Genomic DNA, 18,102 nt, shown 5'->3' with positions numbered 1-18,102 from the left:
GAGCAGGAACTGCTGAAGGTGAGAGGCGGAGGGGCGGGTTGTTGATAGGGGGCATGGAGGACAGCAGTGGTTGACGTGGCTGAAGATGCTGGACCAGGAGGAGGATGGTGGCTTTCAGTTTATGTAGCTGCTTTTACTCATGTGTTGATCCCATAGGCGTTTGTGATGTGAGATCATGTGCCTTCGCAAAGCAGTTGTACCTAGGTGGGTGTTGGACTTCCCACGACTCAGTTTCTTTTGGCACAGGTTACAAATGGCATCGCTGATATCAGAGGCAGACACACAAAAAAAATGCCACACTGCTGAGCTTTGCAAGGACGGCATTCTGGTGGTGGCAACAGCTTGCGTTGATTGGCGTGCTGTCTGGCTGACCCCGGGTGCCGAATCTACATGCTGTCTGACTGCGCCACTAGCTCCTTGCGATGACCTCCTCCCCCTGCTTCCAACTCGTCTCCTCCTCCTCTCTGTCTCCCCATCTGAACTTTCCCCCTCTTCTTCTGCTCTTCGAGCAGGCACCCAGGTGACATCCACAGACACATCGTCATCATCAGCCGCTTCACTTGACAACTCAGCAAAGGCAGCAGCAGCAGGTACAACATCATCATCATCATCATCACAATGTACGTCCATGTGTATAATGCTGCCTGACTGAGACATATCCCCGTTATCTACATCCTCTGGCACTAATAGTTGCGCATCACTTATTTCTTCCAACTGATGTGAAAATAACTCCTCTGACGGATCAAGTGAAGCGGCTGTGGTGCTAGTGTTGGTGGTGGTGCCGGCGGGCTGGCGAGTGGTAAATTGAGAGGTGCCCGAAGCTGAGCTGGAGGAGGATGGTGCATTAGGGTTCCGAGCGGAAGCTGTAGACGATTGGGTGTCTTGTGTAAGCCAGTCAACTATGGCCTCAGAATTTTTTGAGTTCAGGGTCTGTGGTGGCCTCTGAACACTGGGCATTATTCTAGGGCCTAAGGAAATCACAGCACCACGACCATGACGGCCCTTGCGGGGTGGCCTGCCTCTGCCTGTCATTTTCTTTTTTAATGTGTTGTGTACTATGAGTGCAAGGTGCTGTGCCACCCTATAGGAGTGTTGGGCAGTACACTCTGTGGACCTGACAGTCACTGGCACTCAGGCAACTGCAATTAAAAAATATATATATTTTTTTTACTTGGCAAGCTGCTGTGCCACCTTATATATCAGTGGTGGGTGGGCAGTGGCACAGTACACTCTCTGTGGACCTGACAGCAGTCATTGGCACCCAGGCAACTGCAATTTAAAAAAATATATATTTTATTTTACTTTGCAAGCTGCTGTGCCACCTTATATATCAGTGGTGGGTGGGCAGTGGCACAGTACACTCTCTGTGGACCTGACAGCAGTCACTGGCACCCAGGCAACTGCAATTTTAAAAAATATATATTTTATTTTACTTTGCAAGCTGCTGTGCCACCTTATATATCAGTGGTGGGTGGGCAGTGGCACAGTACACTCTCTGTGGACCTGACAGCAGTCACTGGCACCCAGGCAACTGCAATTTTAAAAAAATATATTTTATTTTACTTTGCAAGCTGCTGTGCCACCTTATATATCAGTGGTGGGTGGGCAGTGGCACAGTACACTCTCTGTGGACCTGACAGCAGTCACTGGCACCCAGGCAACTGCAATTAAAAAATATATATTTTTTTTTTTACTTTGCAAGCTGCTGTGCCACCTTATATATCAGTGGTGGGTGGGCACACAGTGGCACTGCAGTGGGCACAGTACACTCTGTGGACCTGACAGTAACTGGCAGCCCAGGCAACTGCAATAATAAAAAATATTTTTTTTTTCAATTTATTGCAACAAGATGCTGTGCCACCGTATATATATCAGTGGTGGGCAGTGCACTGCAGTGGGTACAGTGCACTCTGTGGACCTGACACAGCACTCACTGCAATTATGACAGAGGAAAAAAAAAATATTTTTTAAAATGCAAGGTACTGTGCCTGTGCCACCCGAAATGAGTGTGGTGTGCACACAGTACAGTCTGTGGTAGGTCTGTGGCCTCTCACACACAGCGGGCAGGCAACTGCAGTGTACAATAGATATATATAGATATATATATAAAGAAAAAACTCTATTACCTTACCAGCCCTTAAAAGGGCTTTTGGGGACACTATATATATATATATATATATATATATATATATATATATATATATGTATATATATAAATAAAAAAAATCCTCAATTACCAGCCCTTAAAAGGGCTTTTGGGGACACTAGATAGATGTAGATATATATATATAAGAAGAAACAACTCAATTACCAGCCCTTAAAAGGGCTTTTGGGGACGCTAGGTATATATATATATATATATATATATATATATAAAAAAACACAAATACCAGCCCTTAGAAGGGCTTTTTGGGGTGCTGATATTACAGCAGTAGTGGACCAAGAACACTGCAAGACCAGGAACACTGACTAACTGTCCCTAGCTTAACAGCAGCAGCAGCAGCAGCAGCTCTCTCCCTACTCTCACTACACACACTGCTTCAGAATGATCTAAGATGGATGCTGCCCTTGCTTATTTATAGGAGGTGGGAGGGTGTGGGAGGGAGGTATGCTGATTGGCTGGAAATGTGTCTGCTGACTGTAAAGTTCAGGGTCAAAGTTTGCCTCAATGATGTCTTATGGGGGGCGGACCGAACATCGCATATGTTCGCCGGCAGCGAACATGCTAAGTTCGCCGGGAACTGTTCGCCGGCGAACAGTTCTATACATCTCTATTCTCCTGTTCGTAGGGTCCCGGAAAAACCGGGGTATCCTCAGAAGGCACCGCAGTAGCTTTTTTCAAAACGGCTACCGCGTGATCCACCGGAGGCGCCACACACCAACGCTCGTCGGTGGAAGGCGCAAACGGATAAAGAAGTTTAAACTTATTTGGCACAGTAAAGGGCTTCTTTAAATTGCGCCACTGTTCATTAACCGTATGGTGAAATTCAGCAGGGCAGGGAAAAACCTGCACTGATTTGCGAGTCCTCTGTGTTCCAAAAGAAGACACCCTAGCAGGAGGAGTAGGCTCATCCTCCAGGTGCAAGGTATCCTTTATGGAAGAAATCAGCTCATTCATGAGTGCAAGCTCTTCAGGCGAGCCAGGGGGAGAAACATCAACCCCCTCCACCTCAGCCTCCCCCTCGGACCCCATAAGGTCCAAAGATGAGCGGGACCCCGAGAAGGGTACGCCAGCCACAGCAGCCACATCGCCCTCTGAATCAGAGGAAATGGATAACCTGGCCCTTTTTGCGGATCGTTCAGCCATCAGCATCTGCACCTGAGACACTAAGGAAGCCACTACAGTGGTCAGATCGGCCCCCTCGGGGGGGTGCAGCATCCCCCTGGTCCCCCACCAGGGCGGGGGGAAACTTGCTATCCTGAGAATCCATGCCCCAGTACAGAAAAGTAATAAAGGTACTGGCCCTTTAATACCACGGCGAGCGCAGCCCACTGCACACTGCTGTATGCACTGACCCCGCAGGGATAGACAATACTGAGGAAGGAATGACAGGACAAGAAGGTAAAAACCTGGAGAGAGCACACCAGACTGCTGCCACTGATCGCTGTTCCCAGAGAAAGAGGAAGTGATGCAATGCTGGCTGACTGATATAGCCTATTGAAGGCTCCGGCAAAATGGCCGCTCGGCCGGGGGAGAAGGCTACAATAAAATGGCGCCGCCATGTGCATGGATGAGTACCGCCCGCCAAAATGGCGGCAAATGGCGCCAAAACACGGCGCTGCATAGGGACAGGGCTGGTCACAGTATTCAGGCAAAGAAAAAATGGCGGATCGCCGCAGCGACCGCCGCACACACACATGTCTGCACACCAAACTGCACCCAGAGCATAATAAACAGCAGAGCAGGATGCCGCCCCCCCCCCCCCCCCCCGCAGCCCACAGGCAGTGCAGCCACACAGGGATCTGACAGGGAGCCCGCAGTTACACAGACATGGAGGGTAATACACAGCCACAGACTGACACCCATACAGAAGGTCCCCACACAGAAGGTGCTTACCGTACCAGATGGCGTGGGGAGCCGTCTCCAGCGACAAACCGCTATCAGGGCAGACAGGGAGTGCCACAGCCAGGACGCTTGTGGACCGCAGTCATGGCGTCCAGTGAGGTAGTCACCTCACAGGCAGCATCCCTGCAGTGAACAGGGCCAATGTGCCAGGGTAAAACCTAAGCTGGCAGGCTGAGGATCCATCTGGCTCTCAGCCCTGGGATCCAGGGCGGCCAGTCCGAGACCCAGCTCCGCATGATGATTCTTCATCAGAAGATCCCTAAACTAAGGCTGACAAAATAACAGCTAGCAAGGAAAAGAGAATAATACTTGAAATAAAATCAAATAAAGGGTAGAAGGCTGAGACTGAGCCCCAGCACAGGAAAGCCAGCTACTCCTAAGCTAGGCAAGATCAAACTGAGTTGGGAATGCTGGTGCAGGGAGGTATTGACTGAGGGGACAGCCCCTAGGGGTGTGTCTATGCTAAAAGCTTTTGTATTAACAATTCTTGTTGCCTAGCTACTCCTACGGAGCAAAGGTCAATACCCATTGGTGAGGACTTGGAAGGGGGCGGCGACTGTCGGAGGACGTAAGAGAAAATGCGTTTGTAAGACCCGAGCGCAAATACAGTGTGACAAAGTATTGCAACCATCTCCATTGTAATCTCTATAGTCTCTTGCCAAAAAAAACGTGTTTGGGGGTTCTAAGTAATTTTCTAGTAAAAAATACTGATTTCAACTTGTAAACAACAAGTGTCAGAAACAGGCCTGGTCCTGAAGTGGTTAAAAAGAAAAAGTCTCCTGGCTTCTAGGATCAAGTTGAGATCAAGCCCCATCCACCCGCTGTCATTACACCTGTCAAATGCCAGCGTCTCTGCCCATTAAAGCTCTAACATTCATTGGCATACAATGATAAAGCGTGGGGCTACAGATACCACAAGGTGCTGCAGGTAAGCATTGTTTTTACTTTAGCAATGTCATGTTCACTTTAACTCTGGCTGCATTTAAAATAACAAACCTTGTAACGGCATAAAGGGCCATACACACTATAAGATTTTCTGAAGACTTTTTCCTTTAGATTTACCAAAACCATATAATATGAGGTCAAACCTAAACACTTTCAATTTGTCTGCAATCTGGCAGGCCCTTACACTACATAGAAAAGGTAAATCTGAAGGAAAAAGTCTTCAGAAAATCTTATAGTGTGTATGGCCCTTAACTTTGCATTGTTTATTATATCTGTCTGGAGTTACACTTTAACAGGGTTAGAATCATTGGATAGAATCAGAATGGGTTAGAGCTTTTGCTGTGTTTTTATTGATACCTGTGTTCCCATTGGAGAGATTTTTCCTTATTTTCTGCTCCAGTGACTCCACCGCACACAAGAAAAGTTTCCCAAATGTTAGGCAGCAAAAAAAGAAAAACAACTTCTAATGCTTCCTAATTCTATCACAAATTACAGAAATTCAGCTTCCATTCACAGACATCATAAGAAAATCGCTATGAGAGAAAGCATGAGGCTTTTTAAAAATGTCACCAGTATACAGATAAACCATCAGAGACTACAGTATTGGAGTTTTATTGGTATTTTAACTAAATTAATAAACACCAAAAACAACCTTCTGGGAGTAAACTTGGGACACGGCCATTTTTTTTATTGGTTTTAATAAAAACACTTTATTCAAAATTCTAAATTGAAACAATATTATTTGAAGTTTAAATTGTTATCACTTAACCACTTGCCGACCGCCGCAAGTACATATACTGCGGCGGTCAGCCCCAGCCAGGCAAAGTGATGTATATATACGTCACTAGCCTGTCACCGGCTTGTGAGTCAATAGCGGGCGAGCGCGCGAGCGCTGAGGCACGCGCCCGCTGAGGCACGCGCCCGCCACGGCTCGTTCCCTAAGAAGTCAGTGCGTGTGATCGGGTCCGCCGGTCACTCGCGATCGTTCGCCGGGAAGGGAGAAAGGCAGGCGGCTAATGTAAACAAAGCCGCCTGTCATTCTCCCCTGTGTAAAAATGGAGATCAGACGGTTCTACTATGTAAGACTGTTGATCTCTGTTTTTACACTAGTATCCATGTCCCATCACAGTAAGAAACACGCCCCTAGGACACACTTAACCCCTCCCTCTCCAATACAGTTAACCCCTTCCCTGCCAGTGTCATTTTTACAGTAACAGTGCATATGTATAGCACTGATTACTGCAGTAATGTCACTGGTAACCCCAAAAGTGTCAAAAATGTCAGTCAAGGGTCCGATCTGTCCGCCGCAATGTCGCAGTCCCGCAAAAAAAATCACAGATCACCGCCATTACTCGTTAAAAAAAAAAAAACACCAAAAATGACAAAAATCTTTCCCTTTGTTAGTAAACGCGATACCTTTTGCACAAACCAATCAAAATACGCTTTTTTTACCAAACATATGTAGCATAAAACAAATTGGCCGAAAATGTTAAAAAATTTTGATTTTTACATTTTTTTGGGGGAATTTCATATAAAAAAAATGTGAAAAATATTGTTATTTTTGCAAAATTGACGCTATTTTTTTGTTTTATAGCGCATGATCAAAAAAAAAAAAAATCGCACAGGTGATCAAATACCTTCAAAAGAAAGCTCTGTTTGTGGGGAAAAAAAGGACGTCAAATTTGTTTTAGGTACAGCGTCGCACGACCGCGCAATTGTCCGTTAAAGTCACGCAGTAAAAAAAAAAAAAAAAAATCGCAAAAAAACCCCTGGTCAGGGGTCGGGGCTTAAGTGGTTAAACAATGGCTCAGCCACTACGACTCAAGCCATACGTTTCATAGGAAGTTTAAACCATCCCATAAATATAACTCATAAACCTAAATTACCATATCAGCTCAGTCATCAAAACTCAAGCTGGAAACTTATACAACACAAAAGTCCCCCTTTTAACAAAAGGTGACCCAACCACGTAATATCAGGCCATGACAAAAATTGGGGCGGGAGGGAGAGGAGCAGCACAGAGATTCCTCCGGAGGTGAGTAAACTCTTGGGGTCTGAACCCCCTTTAAATAGCCCCCCCAAAACGTTCCAGAACTGACCAGGAGGTCAAGTGACCCCTACAAAGTTCATCCCACCAATCAGCTGACCCTTCTAGAAGGCTCCTCATGTGTTATTACAGGTGTATGGGGAGTCTTGAAACCTCTCACTCAGGGGAGCCTTGAAACTCCCTAACTGCCGCTGTCCCATAGTAAAGGGAGCCTTAAAACTGCCTGACTGCAAAGGTCACTTTGTTTACTGTCACCATGGCAACAAGCAAGCGGTGACAGTTGGTGAGTCTGAGACTATAAAAAGACCTGCAGCTGAGTCAACGGATCAAACCAGCAGTGAGAGGCGAAGGAGTAGCAGCACACTGTTAGTTCTTAACCTTGTTGAGTTGGTTTTATTGCGATTTTTTTTGTGATTTCCAAAAAAAATGGGAAACTGTTGTAGAAAAAAACGCACCCGTGTTGATGAGACAGCTTATCATCCAAAGTCACAGGCAAAGGCAAAAATTACTTTTAAGCCTTTAGTGGCTGGAAAACAACAGAGATATCAGTCTGATGTCTCTCTCTGCCATGATGTGCCTATTGTGCCTAGTGGAGGAAACTCTGCTGCCAGGCCAATTGACACTAATGGCAAACCAGAGGAGTCCCTTCAGCTGGAAACACCTCAGCTGAACACTCCAGTGACCTATATTGATGGAAAGGAGTTTGTTCATTCTGAGAGAGGCAGTAGCCCTCAGCTGAACACTCCTATTACCAATACCGAAGAAGACACATCTGTTCAGTCTGATGGAGCCAGTAGCCCTCAGCTAAACAGTCCTTTAAACTATTCCGATGAAGAGGGATCAGAGCTTGAAACATCTCAGCTAAGCAATACAATGACCTATTCCTTTGAAGACAAATCTGTTCAGTCTGATGGAACCAGAAGCTCAGAGCTGAACAGTTCTGAAATCTTTTCTGATGGAGAGGTGACCTTTCCGCTTTTAAAACTTCAGCCGACACCTCGAGTGACCTTTGCCAATGGAGACACATCTGGTAGGTCTGATTTTTCCAGTAGCTCACAGCTTAACAGTCCTGTAAGCTTTTCTGATGAAGAGGAGTCCCTTCCGCTTGGAACACTTCAGCTGAAACCTCGAGCGACCTATTCCGATGAAGACACATCTGTTCAGTCTGATGGAGCCAGAAGCTCAGAGCTGAACAGTTCTGAAATCTTTTCTGATGGAGAGGTGACCTTTCCGCTTTTAAAACTTCAACCGAAACCTCGAGTGACCTTTGCCAATGGAGACACATCTGGTAGGTCTGATTCTTCCAGTAGCTTGCAACTTACAAGCCCAGTAAGCTATTCTGATGAAGAGGAGTCCCTTCCGCTTGGAACACTTCAGCTGAAACCTCGAGCGACCTATTCCGATAAAGACAAATCTGTTCAGTCTGATGGAACCAGAAGCCCAGAGCTGAACAGTTCTGAAATCTTTTCTGATGGCGAGGTGACCTTTCCGCTTTTGAAACTTCAGCCGACACCTCGAGTGACCTTTGCCAATGGAGACACATCTGGTAGGTCTGATTCTTCTAGTAGCTTGCAACTTACAAGCCCAGTAAGCTATTCTGATGAAGAGGAGCCCTTTCAGGTTGAAACATCTCAGCTGAGCACTACAGTGACATTTTCCTTTGAAGACAAATCTGTTCAGTCTGATGGAACCAGAAGCTCAGAACTAAACAGTTCTGAAATCTTTTCTGATGGAGAGGTGACCTTTCCGCTTTTAAAACTTCAGCCGAAACCTCGAGTGACCTTTGCCAATGGAGACACATCTGGTAGGTCTGATTCTTCCAGTAGCTCACAGCTTAACAGTCCTGTAAGCTTTTCTGATGAAGAGGAGTCCCTTCCGCTTGGAACACTTCAGCTGAAACCTCGAGTGACCTATTCTGATGAAGACACATCTGTTCAGTCCGATAACTCTAGCAGCTCACAGACCAACAGTCCTATAAGCTATTTTGATGAAGAGGAGTTCACATCTGAACTAGAGGAGTCCACTCAGCCAAGCAAAAGAAAGATGGACGACAGAGGGACATTTAGCCAGTTTAGTTCCCCTTCTGTTAAACCTACTTTCAAAAAGCTGAAGCCCTATGAATCACCTATCTGCTCAATGAACCCTTGTGTGGGACAATACAACCTCCATAGCCTGAGAAGAGACCTGCAGTATGTAATGGAATATGGAAACGAAAACTATGCCTACAAGAGGAGTGTTGAACGCTACTTCCTACCTGCGAACTGTCTTCGTTGTACAGAACTGGATGAAGAAGACCGAAGAAAAATGGTGCGCTGCCTTATCAAATCCCACTCAAAGCACTCCCTGAGCTTGGAGTCCCTGTGCCTGGCCATAAACTACCTGGACAGGCTCCTACTTAACCTCAGGGTGGAGAGGCGCACCTTCAACATTATGGCCATTACCTCAATGGTACTTGCCTTAAAAACATCAGAGACATATAGTGAAGAATTGGACCAGATAATTCTGGGTTGTCGCAGACATTTCACCAACACCACAATGTGGACTATGGAGGCATCAATCATGAGGAAACTCAGCTACCGGCTAATTGCTCCAACCACCAACTTTTTCTTGCAGCATCTTATCATGAAGCGGATGGCCAGTGCAGAGCTCACTGCACAGACAGTGGAGGAGAACCATATCCTGATGGTATGTGCAAAAGCAATTGTTAAACTCTGCCTGACAGAGTACTATTACTGCTCTGTCCCTCCATCACTGCAGGCCATCTGCTGTGTCAAAGCTGCTGAATGGGTGGTCTGCCCAGACAAGACTGTCACCCTCACTGGTATACAAGGATACCCAGATGAGAGCGTGCAGGAGGTGCTAGAGTACACGATTACTCTAATCAAAGACAACTCTAACTACTTAAGCAGCCTCACAGACTTTGAAGACAGCTTCTATCTATATCAATACTGAGCGCTCCACGGTCAGCAATTCAAACAACACCAAAGAGAGGAAGCTGTAAAGTAACAGCACCACCAAGGGCATATCCCCATAAAAATACTAACATTTACCAACATAACAAACCAGTCAGAATCACCCTGATCCATCCCAGAAGCACTACCGGAAGAAGGGGAAGATAACTATAGATTTCAGATCCGTTGCACTGGCTGTGTGGGCAATGACAGCTAATCACCTTCAGGGACAAGGGCATTAGTTTACATTCTAAAATTTTATCCTGAAAGGACCAGCAGCTCTCAAGTGAGATAAGGGATAAGGAAACACATTTGCAGCGTAAGATGGTTTGTGAGTGCCAATTTTTAACAGTTTCACGCACACATACCATCAGTGCGTCCACCAGTGCCTTCTTGTGCGCAGCCAAAGGTGTGGAGGAATTATCCTCACTATCCGATAATTCGGGGACGGTGGCCGCAGACTCTGCACAATAGGCCACGTCCGCAGCCAGGGCTGGACTGGCCTGCCGGGATACTGGGAAATTTTTCCGGTGGGCCGCTTTGAGATATAGCCGGAAAGAAAGTTTTTACTCCCCTTTGTAATCGCGGCCGCCGGCCCACCCCGCTGGGTATGCAGAGTCGAGCTAGCTGCCGGATGTGAGCGGCATGATGTCATATCCAGAGGATGCGTGGCAGTAGTCAGCGGATCTCTAGTCATTAGCTGGCTGCACAGCATGGCGGCATCCCTTCCCTGAAGTTCCCTCCCAGGCTCCCATACAGACACCGGTGACCGACGGCGCGCTGAGCTGCCCTGTAGTGTACAGGTAAGAGTCGTGAAGGAGGGACCTTGAGTATTGCATTGGGGGGGGGGGGGGCAGGCAGCATTGTTTTAGGGAGAGCAGAGGAGGGGATCAGCATTGTATTAGGAGAAGGGGGGGACAGCATTGTATTAGGGGGAGGTTGGAACAGCATTGTATTAGGGGGAGGGGGGAACAGCATTGTATTAGGTGGAGGGGGGATCAGCATTGTATTAGGGGGAGGGGGCCAGGGGGGAAACAGCATTGTATTAGGGGGAGAGGGGGATCAGCATTGTATTAGATAGTGGGGAGAGGGGGTGGTCATCAGTGTATTAGATAGCAGGGAGGGGGGTTAGCAGAGTATTAGTTAGCGGGGAGGGGGGCTTCAGCAGTGTATTAGATAGCGGGGAGGGGGGTCAGCAGTGTATTAGATAGCGGGGAGGGGGGGGGTCAGCAGTGTATTAGATAGCGGGGAGGGGGGGGGGTCAGCAGTGTATTAGATAGTGGGGAGGGGGGGCAGCTGGGCTGTTCCTAGAGCCTGTGGCCTCCCAGCTGTGCTGTCCCTGGCGCCTGGACCCCGCTCTCCCAGCCTCCCCTCCCCCAACAAGGAGTAAGAGAAGGAATAAAAAGAAAGAATACATGGAAGAGAGAGGAAAAGTGGGGGAGGAACAAATAAAAAGGGAGAGAGAGAGAGAGAGATGGAAAAAAAAAAAACAAGAAATTAGGATAGAGAAAGATAAAAGGGAAAGAAAGGAGAACAAAGAGCAGTGGTAAATCCTAAAATGTACCATAAGGGGTTTTAATTCTGTATGAGTGGTAGGGACCCAGAGAGCGCTAAACGTCCGCTGATTAGGGGCACAAATGACTTGCCTTGAGTGCTGACAACCCACGCTACGCCACTGAGGCTGGTATGAAATTATTTCCAGGGCTGGTTTTTAGTCCCATTCCGGCCCTGTCCGCAGCAACCGAATTAGATTCAGGATTTTATTGAGACAGATGAAGTAGGGGAAGGCGGGGGATGCTTTATGCTAGCCCGCCGCCCAAAAGCTATCTTCACCCAGGACACAAAGGACTCCAGGACCGCCGTCAGTGCATCAATGGATGGCTGGGTCCCCGAAGGGACCTGCAGCCTCTAAGAGGGAGTCAGGTGGGTAAACATGCTCCAGAGACACCATCAATAAATAGGGGGACCCCCACAAAGTGTCTAGCACTGCAAAGGGACACCGCCACCACGCTGCTAGCACCACCAGGTCGCCAGCAAACAGCACCGCACAACCTGCAGCAGAGGGAGGGAGGAATCCTACCAGACTCACCACCCCACCTGGGTAGCACCCACTGCACCAGGATGCACTTGCTCAATGAGCGGCATCCAAAGGGGAAGGGGAAGAGAAAAACCCAGGAGTCAGCACCAGGGGAAAAGGAGAAGTTCACACAGCCAAAATGAGCCAAAGTTGCGTGATTGGCCCGGCTAATAGGGGAGGAGGAGGCCGGATTTTTTTTTTTTTATTAAACACATCTTGCAAAAAGAAGCATGATTGGCCGGCTATAAGGGGAGGAGAAGGCTGGATTCTTTTTTTTTTTTAAACACATCTCACAAAAAGGAGCGTGATTGGCTGGCTATAAGGGGAGGAGGAGGCCAGATTTTTTTTTTTTTTACACAGCTCTCTCTCAAAAAGATAAAAGCGCATTTTTGGCTGGCTATAAGGGGAGGAGAAGGCTGGATTTTTTTTTTTAAACACATCTCTGAAAAAGAAAAAGGAGCGTGATTGGCTGGCTATAAGGGGAGGAGGAGGCCAGATTTTATTTATTTATTTTTTTTTTACACAGCTCTCTCTCAAAAAGAAATAGGCGCATTATTGGCTGGCTATAAGGGGAGGAGAAGGCTGGATTTTTTTCTTTTTAAAACACATCTCACAAAAAGGTGCGTGATTGGCCGGCTACAAGGGGAGGAGGAGGCTGGATTTTTTTTTTCAAACACATCTCTCAAAAAGAAAAAGGAGCGTGATTGGCTGGCTATAAGGGGAGGAGGAGGCCAGATTTTTTTTTTTTTTACACAGCTCTCTCTCAAAAAGGAACATTATTGGCTAGCTATAAGGGGAGGAGGCCCGATATATTTTTTTTTTAAACACATCTCACAAAAAGGAGCGTGATTGGCCGGCTATAAGGGGCGGAGGCGGCCGGATTTTTTTTTTTTTTTTTTAAAACATCTCTTCAGATATCTCTCCCATTTTACTTTCAAAATAGAGAAGACACATAAAATAAAAAGAAGCCATTAAAAAAATATATTTTAACGATTTATGCCAATTTCTTCACCATCAATTACTCCTAAAAAGCAACTACTTCTATCACCACAATATAAATTACACTCATCCCCATGCTGGGCCATCTGGTACAACTGGCTGCTGCAGCGGACAGTTGAGTAGAACCGATCAGTGGTCGTATTTAAATTGGCTTTCCACTAATACAATGCAACAAAAGCAAAATAATGTTATACCTGCTGGAACCTGAACCGCTCTTATGTAAGGGTTCAGCTGACATTTAGTACTTACAGTATGTACATTTACGACGCAGACAGCAAAATAGTCAGCCAGGCTTTTCTCCTGTTAAAGAGAATCTGTCACTTTGCCTATTCAGAGCAGAATGACTGGTTCTCTTGACAGGCATACTTCCTCCATTGAGTCCACTACAGCTGTATGTTTTGCTTGTTTTTCCAATGTGTACTGGCCAGCACATGACATGCTGGATCCTCTTTGATCTTCTCCTAGTGATGGGCAGTCATGGATGATGGAGAGAGTGGAGCTAATGTGGGGACATCAGAGCAGCACTCTGCATCAATATACTGGGTGTCGGGTTCAGGGGGCTCATGACACCCTTCAGTCTCATAGTGTCATTGAACCCGGAAGACTGAGGACATCTTGTGGTGAAGAAGAGAACTGTGTACAACGATGTGTTAAAAGGGGACTACAACCAGAGGTGCAACTTTTATATTTTTAAAGCCTGGAGCTTAGCTTTAAAGTAGAACTATAGGTAATTTTATTTATAACGGAGGGTTATAGCCGCTGTCAGATTTGTTTCGCCATTTGTGTTCCATTGAGGAGATTTCTCTTCACTTCTGGTCTCATAGCCAAACAGGAAGTGAGAGGAAATCCCTGCAAATTAAGGGAATCCCTTGGGGACCCCCCTCCCCCCCATGTCACCAGAACTAGTGTCCCCATTGGAAGATTTTCTCTCTATTATTTTCCTGGAGACAACCCAACATGTTTTTTTACTTTCACTTTTGATAATGGTAAAAAGGACAGACAGGTGAATCTCCTTAACACAGACAGCAATAAAACTTGGCAAGCATTTTAATCCCTCTCTACTCTATCCAAAATTTAAAATAAGTTTTGCCTTTAGTTATACTTAAATATTCTTCTGCCCTCCTCCTCAGGCCCAATCACAACATACTGATACAGGGAAAAGGTAAGTTGCTCCCTCATACCTGGAAGTACCGGGTAGTTCTAAGGGCTCCAAAAACAGAATGGAATGGTGGAGTGGTGAAAGAATGGTAGGATGTATAGCAAAATGCACCAGTCTGCGCAACTGTGTATTCCCCTCCTGGCGACTCCAAAATCACATAAAGTGATAATAAACTTTTTTTTTTTTTTAATTAAATGAACAACAAAAACATGTCCTACTTACTTGCTCTGTGCACTGCTTTTCCACAGAGCAGCCCCAATCCTTTTATTCTGGGGTCCCCCACTGTCATTTCCAGCACCTCCTCTTAGACGAGTGCCCCCACGGAAACCCGCTTTCCACTGGGGCACCCGTGCACGCTCGCTCCCAAACCACCCTCTCTGTATCTCTTGACACAGAGTGGGCGGCTCTGCCCCGCCATCCTCTCCCTTGACATAGCATTTGATTAACAGCACCGGGAGCCAATGGCTCCAGCTGCTAACAATCTGCTCAATAAGGAGGGAGAGAGCGGCGAGAGCAGAATTTGATCGTACTCAGGTACGATAAAGGGGGAGGCTGGGGGGAAATCCTGCAGAACAGAAGGTTTTTTCCTTAACGCATAGAATGCATTAGGGTAAAAAACCTTAACACTTCAGAACCACTTTAAGGTGCCAACATCCAGACGGCTTGTCTGGCCCAGTATCACTACCCCCTAAAAAGAAATACCAGAGCTACAAACAGTAGATTAGCCCAGCAATGGAAATAGAAATGTAAAGACTGTCTTCAGCTAGTCTTCTCTCATGCCATGCCCTACTAACGCGTTTCACCTTTCCACACGTTTAATCGAGAGAGGGTGAAATGCGTCAGTGGGTGTGGCACGAGACTGAAGCTTGTCTTTACATCTCTATTTCTATTACCGATCTTACCCGCTGTGTGTGTCTCTGTTTTTTCTTATTACAAGGTGCGTGACTAGCCTGTAAAGGGAGCCTGTAACTATTCTCTGAATTAGCAAAGTGGAAGATTTTCTTGAAGTTGCTGATAAACAATATAAGAAGGGTGCTGCTTGTGCTGCCTGCTCAACAGAAAACAAAAAATACGTGAACACTAAAAAAAACAAGTGTTAATACCCTCTTCCGGTCCCTGCTGTGGAAGGGAAAGGCGGCTAGGATCCGCTTGGAGCAACTGCAGAAGCCCAGAGATGGAGGGGGCCTTTCCCCGCCCAACCCCTGGCTGTACTATCTGGCATCCCAGCTGCAGCACCTGGCGGGTGCGCTGTCGGGGGCTCCGGCTGGTGCAGCGTTGACAGTTATGCAGGAATTTACGGGGGCAATTGGGGTGCCAGAGGGACTGGAGGCACAGCTGTTCACCAAACCCAATCGGCGATACCCGACGTATCGCCTCCTACAGAAGGTATGGGATAAGACAAAACAAATGCAACAGGTGACGGGGGATATACCAAATTTAGTCCGATCTGGGGTAACCGTGCCTACCCGGAATTGTGCAAATTAGATCAGGCGGACAGATGGCGGGCTTTGGGGGTGACTCATTTGCGGCATATCCTCCATGGAGGGGTCATGCTAACATTTGCGCAGTTACAGGAAGGATTCTCCCTACCCGACCACATGAAATTCTACTACATACAGTACCTGTACGTCATTTTGTGCAATAGCCACTGGGGGGTGCACGTGCGCCGCCAAAGGCGCGATCGTGTGCTGATTGGACACAGGGATTGCCAATCAGCGGATCCGGCGGACCCGATTTCCACCGGTCTCCCTCGATCATTCCCAGGAGAGACAGAACGGCAGTCTTCCTATGTAAACAAGGCAGATCGCCCTTTCTGACAGGGGAGAAGATGGAGATCCTGTGTTCCTGCTAAGGAGGAACATGGATCTCTGTCTTACCTCAGTCAGAGCACCCCCCCTAGGGACACATTTAACCCTTCGATCACCCCTGATGTTAACCCCTTCCCTGCCAGTGTCTTTAGTACAGTTTAGCATTAGTGTAACTGGGCCTCAAAAAAGTGTCAAAAGTGTTGGTGTCTGATTTGTCCGCTGTAATGTTGCAGTCCCACAAAAAAAAAAATAAAAAATAATCGCTGAGCACCGCCATTACTAGTAAAAAATTAAATAAATAATAAAATTCCATAAAAATGTCCCATCGTTTGTAGACGTTATAACTTTTGCGCAAACCTATCAATATATGCTTATTGGGATTTTTTTTTACCAAAACTATGTAGCGGAATACATAGTGGCCTAAATGTATAAGGCATTCGATTTTTTCTATTTTTTTATTGGATATGTTTTATAGCAGAAAGAAAAAAAAATGTTTTAAAAACGGTCGGTCTTTTTTTGTTTATAGCGCAAAAAATTAAAACCGCAGAGGTGTGGGAAAGAAAGGACATCAATGTTATTTGGGTACAGCGTCGCACAACCGTGCAGTTGTCAGTTAACGTAACGCAATACCGTATCGCAAAAAATGGCCTGGTCATTAGGGGGTAAAACCTTCCGGGGCTCAAGTGGGTAATTATCAAGAAGAAATACATCTACAAGAAGGGAAACCAGTCATGAGGCAAACATGGCAGTAGTCACAGCAGAGATCTCTGTTGAAAGTTAAGTTGTCTGGCTGTCACACAGATCCTTTGCTTCAACAATGAGTCGGTGATCAAATATACAGATAGGGATTTCTGACTTTTCTGCAATGTTTTGTGCAGACTTGTCAGTGACTCAAGTACCGAAGCCAGGGGCTCAGCATAACAGCCAGGTATGTTGAATTTTCAGAAGGAGGTCTGCAATGGCAGTCCCTGTATATCTCTCATTACAGATTCATTATAAAAGCTCAATAGAACTCTCATGCAGCCACAACAATAGAAAGAGACCTGCCTGTTCATCAATGCAGCGGAACTGCCATGCCCACAATGCATTATACAGGAAAGGTCGGAGGTCAAACCGGTTATCATCTGGACTGTAGCTCTCGGCATGGTATGCAGGCGTCAGGGTCGTCATTTTGTGCCGGTTAATGGCGTACATCCTGAAGAAATGTTTCACTTTCTCAGCTACCTGAAATAAAATGGACAGAGGCAACAATGTAATTTGGAATAGGAAAGGATGGGGACTGGAAGAAGGACTGGGTATTTCACACAAAGGAAGCAATGCAACAGGATCCTTTTTGACACAAGTACATGGTTACACAGAGACATAGGGAGGAGGAGAAAGGGGGAGGAGGAGAAAGGGGGGGAGGGGGGGGGGAAGGGGGGGGAGGGGGGGAGGAAGGGGGGAGCAGAGCTCATCATGGGAGTAATGGCACTGATGGGAGGGACTAGCCAGGGACAGACGAATCGAACGATCACCACTTCCAAAGCTGGATGGCACCAGAGAGTTTCTGAGAGAGAGAGACAGACAAGTCACAGACTGTCCTGTCTGTCATTGATCATTGAGGCGCAGACCGCCTCTGTTCTGTCACTGTCAGGTCTCCGGAGACTTTCAGGACTCGGGAGACCGTGACATCAGGTCTGTTCCTCAGTGCTGCCACGGCAGCTACATTAATGATGGTCCAGGGCGGCTGCACAGCACAGGCAGCAGTGGGACTGAGTAGGGAAACCAGCGGCCGGGCGCCCTAGGCTACAGTGCGCCCTAGGGGGCTGCCTAATTTGCCTTAGTGGTAGCGCCGGCCCTGAGCTGAGGCCACATACAGCATACCATGCTGTGTTCCGGGTTGGAGTCGAGACTTCCGGTCTCATACCCGGAACACAGTAGAGTATCAGCGCTCAGCCATTATGTAACTATGTAAATATCAAAAGCTGAAGTTCAGTTTTAAGGATCAGTCCACCCAAAACTGATATTTTGGAGTTTAGTAGCCACGGTATTGTTAGAGAACCTGACATAT

The 18,102-nt window shown here is 46.8% G+C and overlaps 2 protein-coding genes across 2 annotated transcripts in view; one reads left to right on the top strand and one right to left on the bottom strand.

Moving 5' to 3' along the window:
* Positions 1-7,484: 7,484 nt before the first annotated feature.
* LOC309565911 (uncharacterized protein) lies at positions 7,485-10,010 on the top strand (the record flags this gene model as incomplete). The annotated part of the gene is made up of 4 exons (XM_082270940.1): positions 7,485-8,015; positions 8,070-8,318; positions 8,436-8,783; positions 9,192-10,010. The coding sequence occupies 4 exons, from the start codon at positions 7,485-7,487 to the stop codon at positions 10,008-10,010; spliced, it is 1,947 nt and encodes a 648-aa protein (XP_082127066.1).
* A 7,035-nt stretch (positions 10,011-17,045) lies between these two features.
* Positions 17,046-18,102, bottom strand: part of LOC309565910 (glutamine-dependent NAD(+) synthetase-like) — a gene marked incomplete at both ends in the record, with an annotated part of 74,805 nt that continues 73,748 nt past the window's right edge. Inside the window, one exon of the mRNA XM_082270939.1 lies at positions 17,046-17,381. Coding sequence (XP_082127065.1) covers positions 17,046-17,381 — 336 coding nt within the window. The remainder of the gene's footprint in view (positions 17,382-18,102) is intronic.

The sequence above is a fragment of the Pelophylax lessonae genome (genome assembly GCF_965119305.1).
Source record: "Pelophylax lessonae genome assembly, chromosome: 10".
Taxonomy (NCBI): Eukaryota; Metazoa; Chordata; class Amphibia; order Anura; family Ranidae; genus Pelophylax; species Pelophylax lessonae.
The sequence above is the reverse complement of the archived record's forward strand: the minus strand, read 5'-3'. Positions and strand labels throughout refer to the sequence as shown.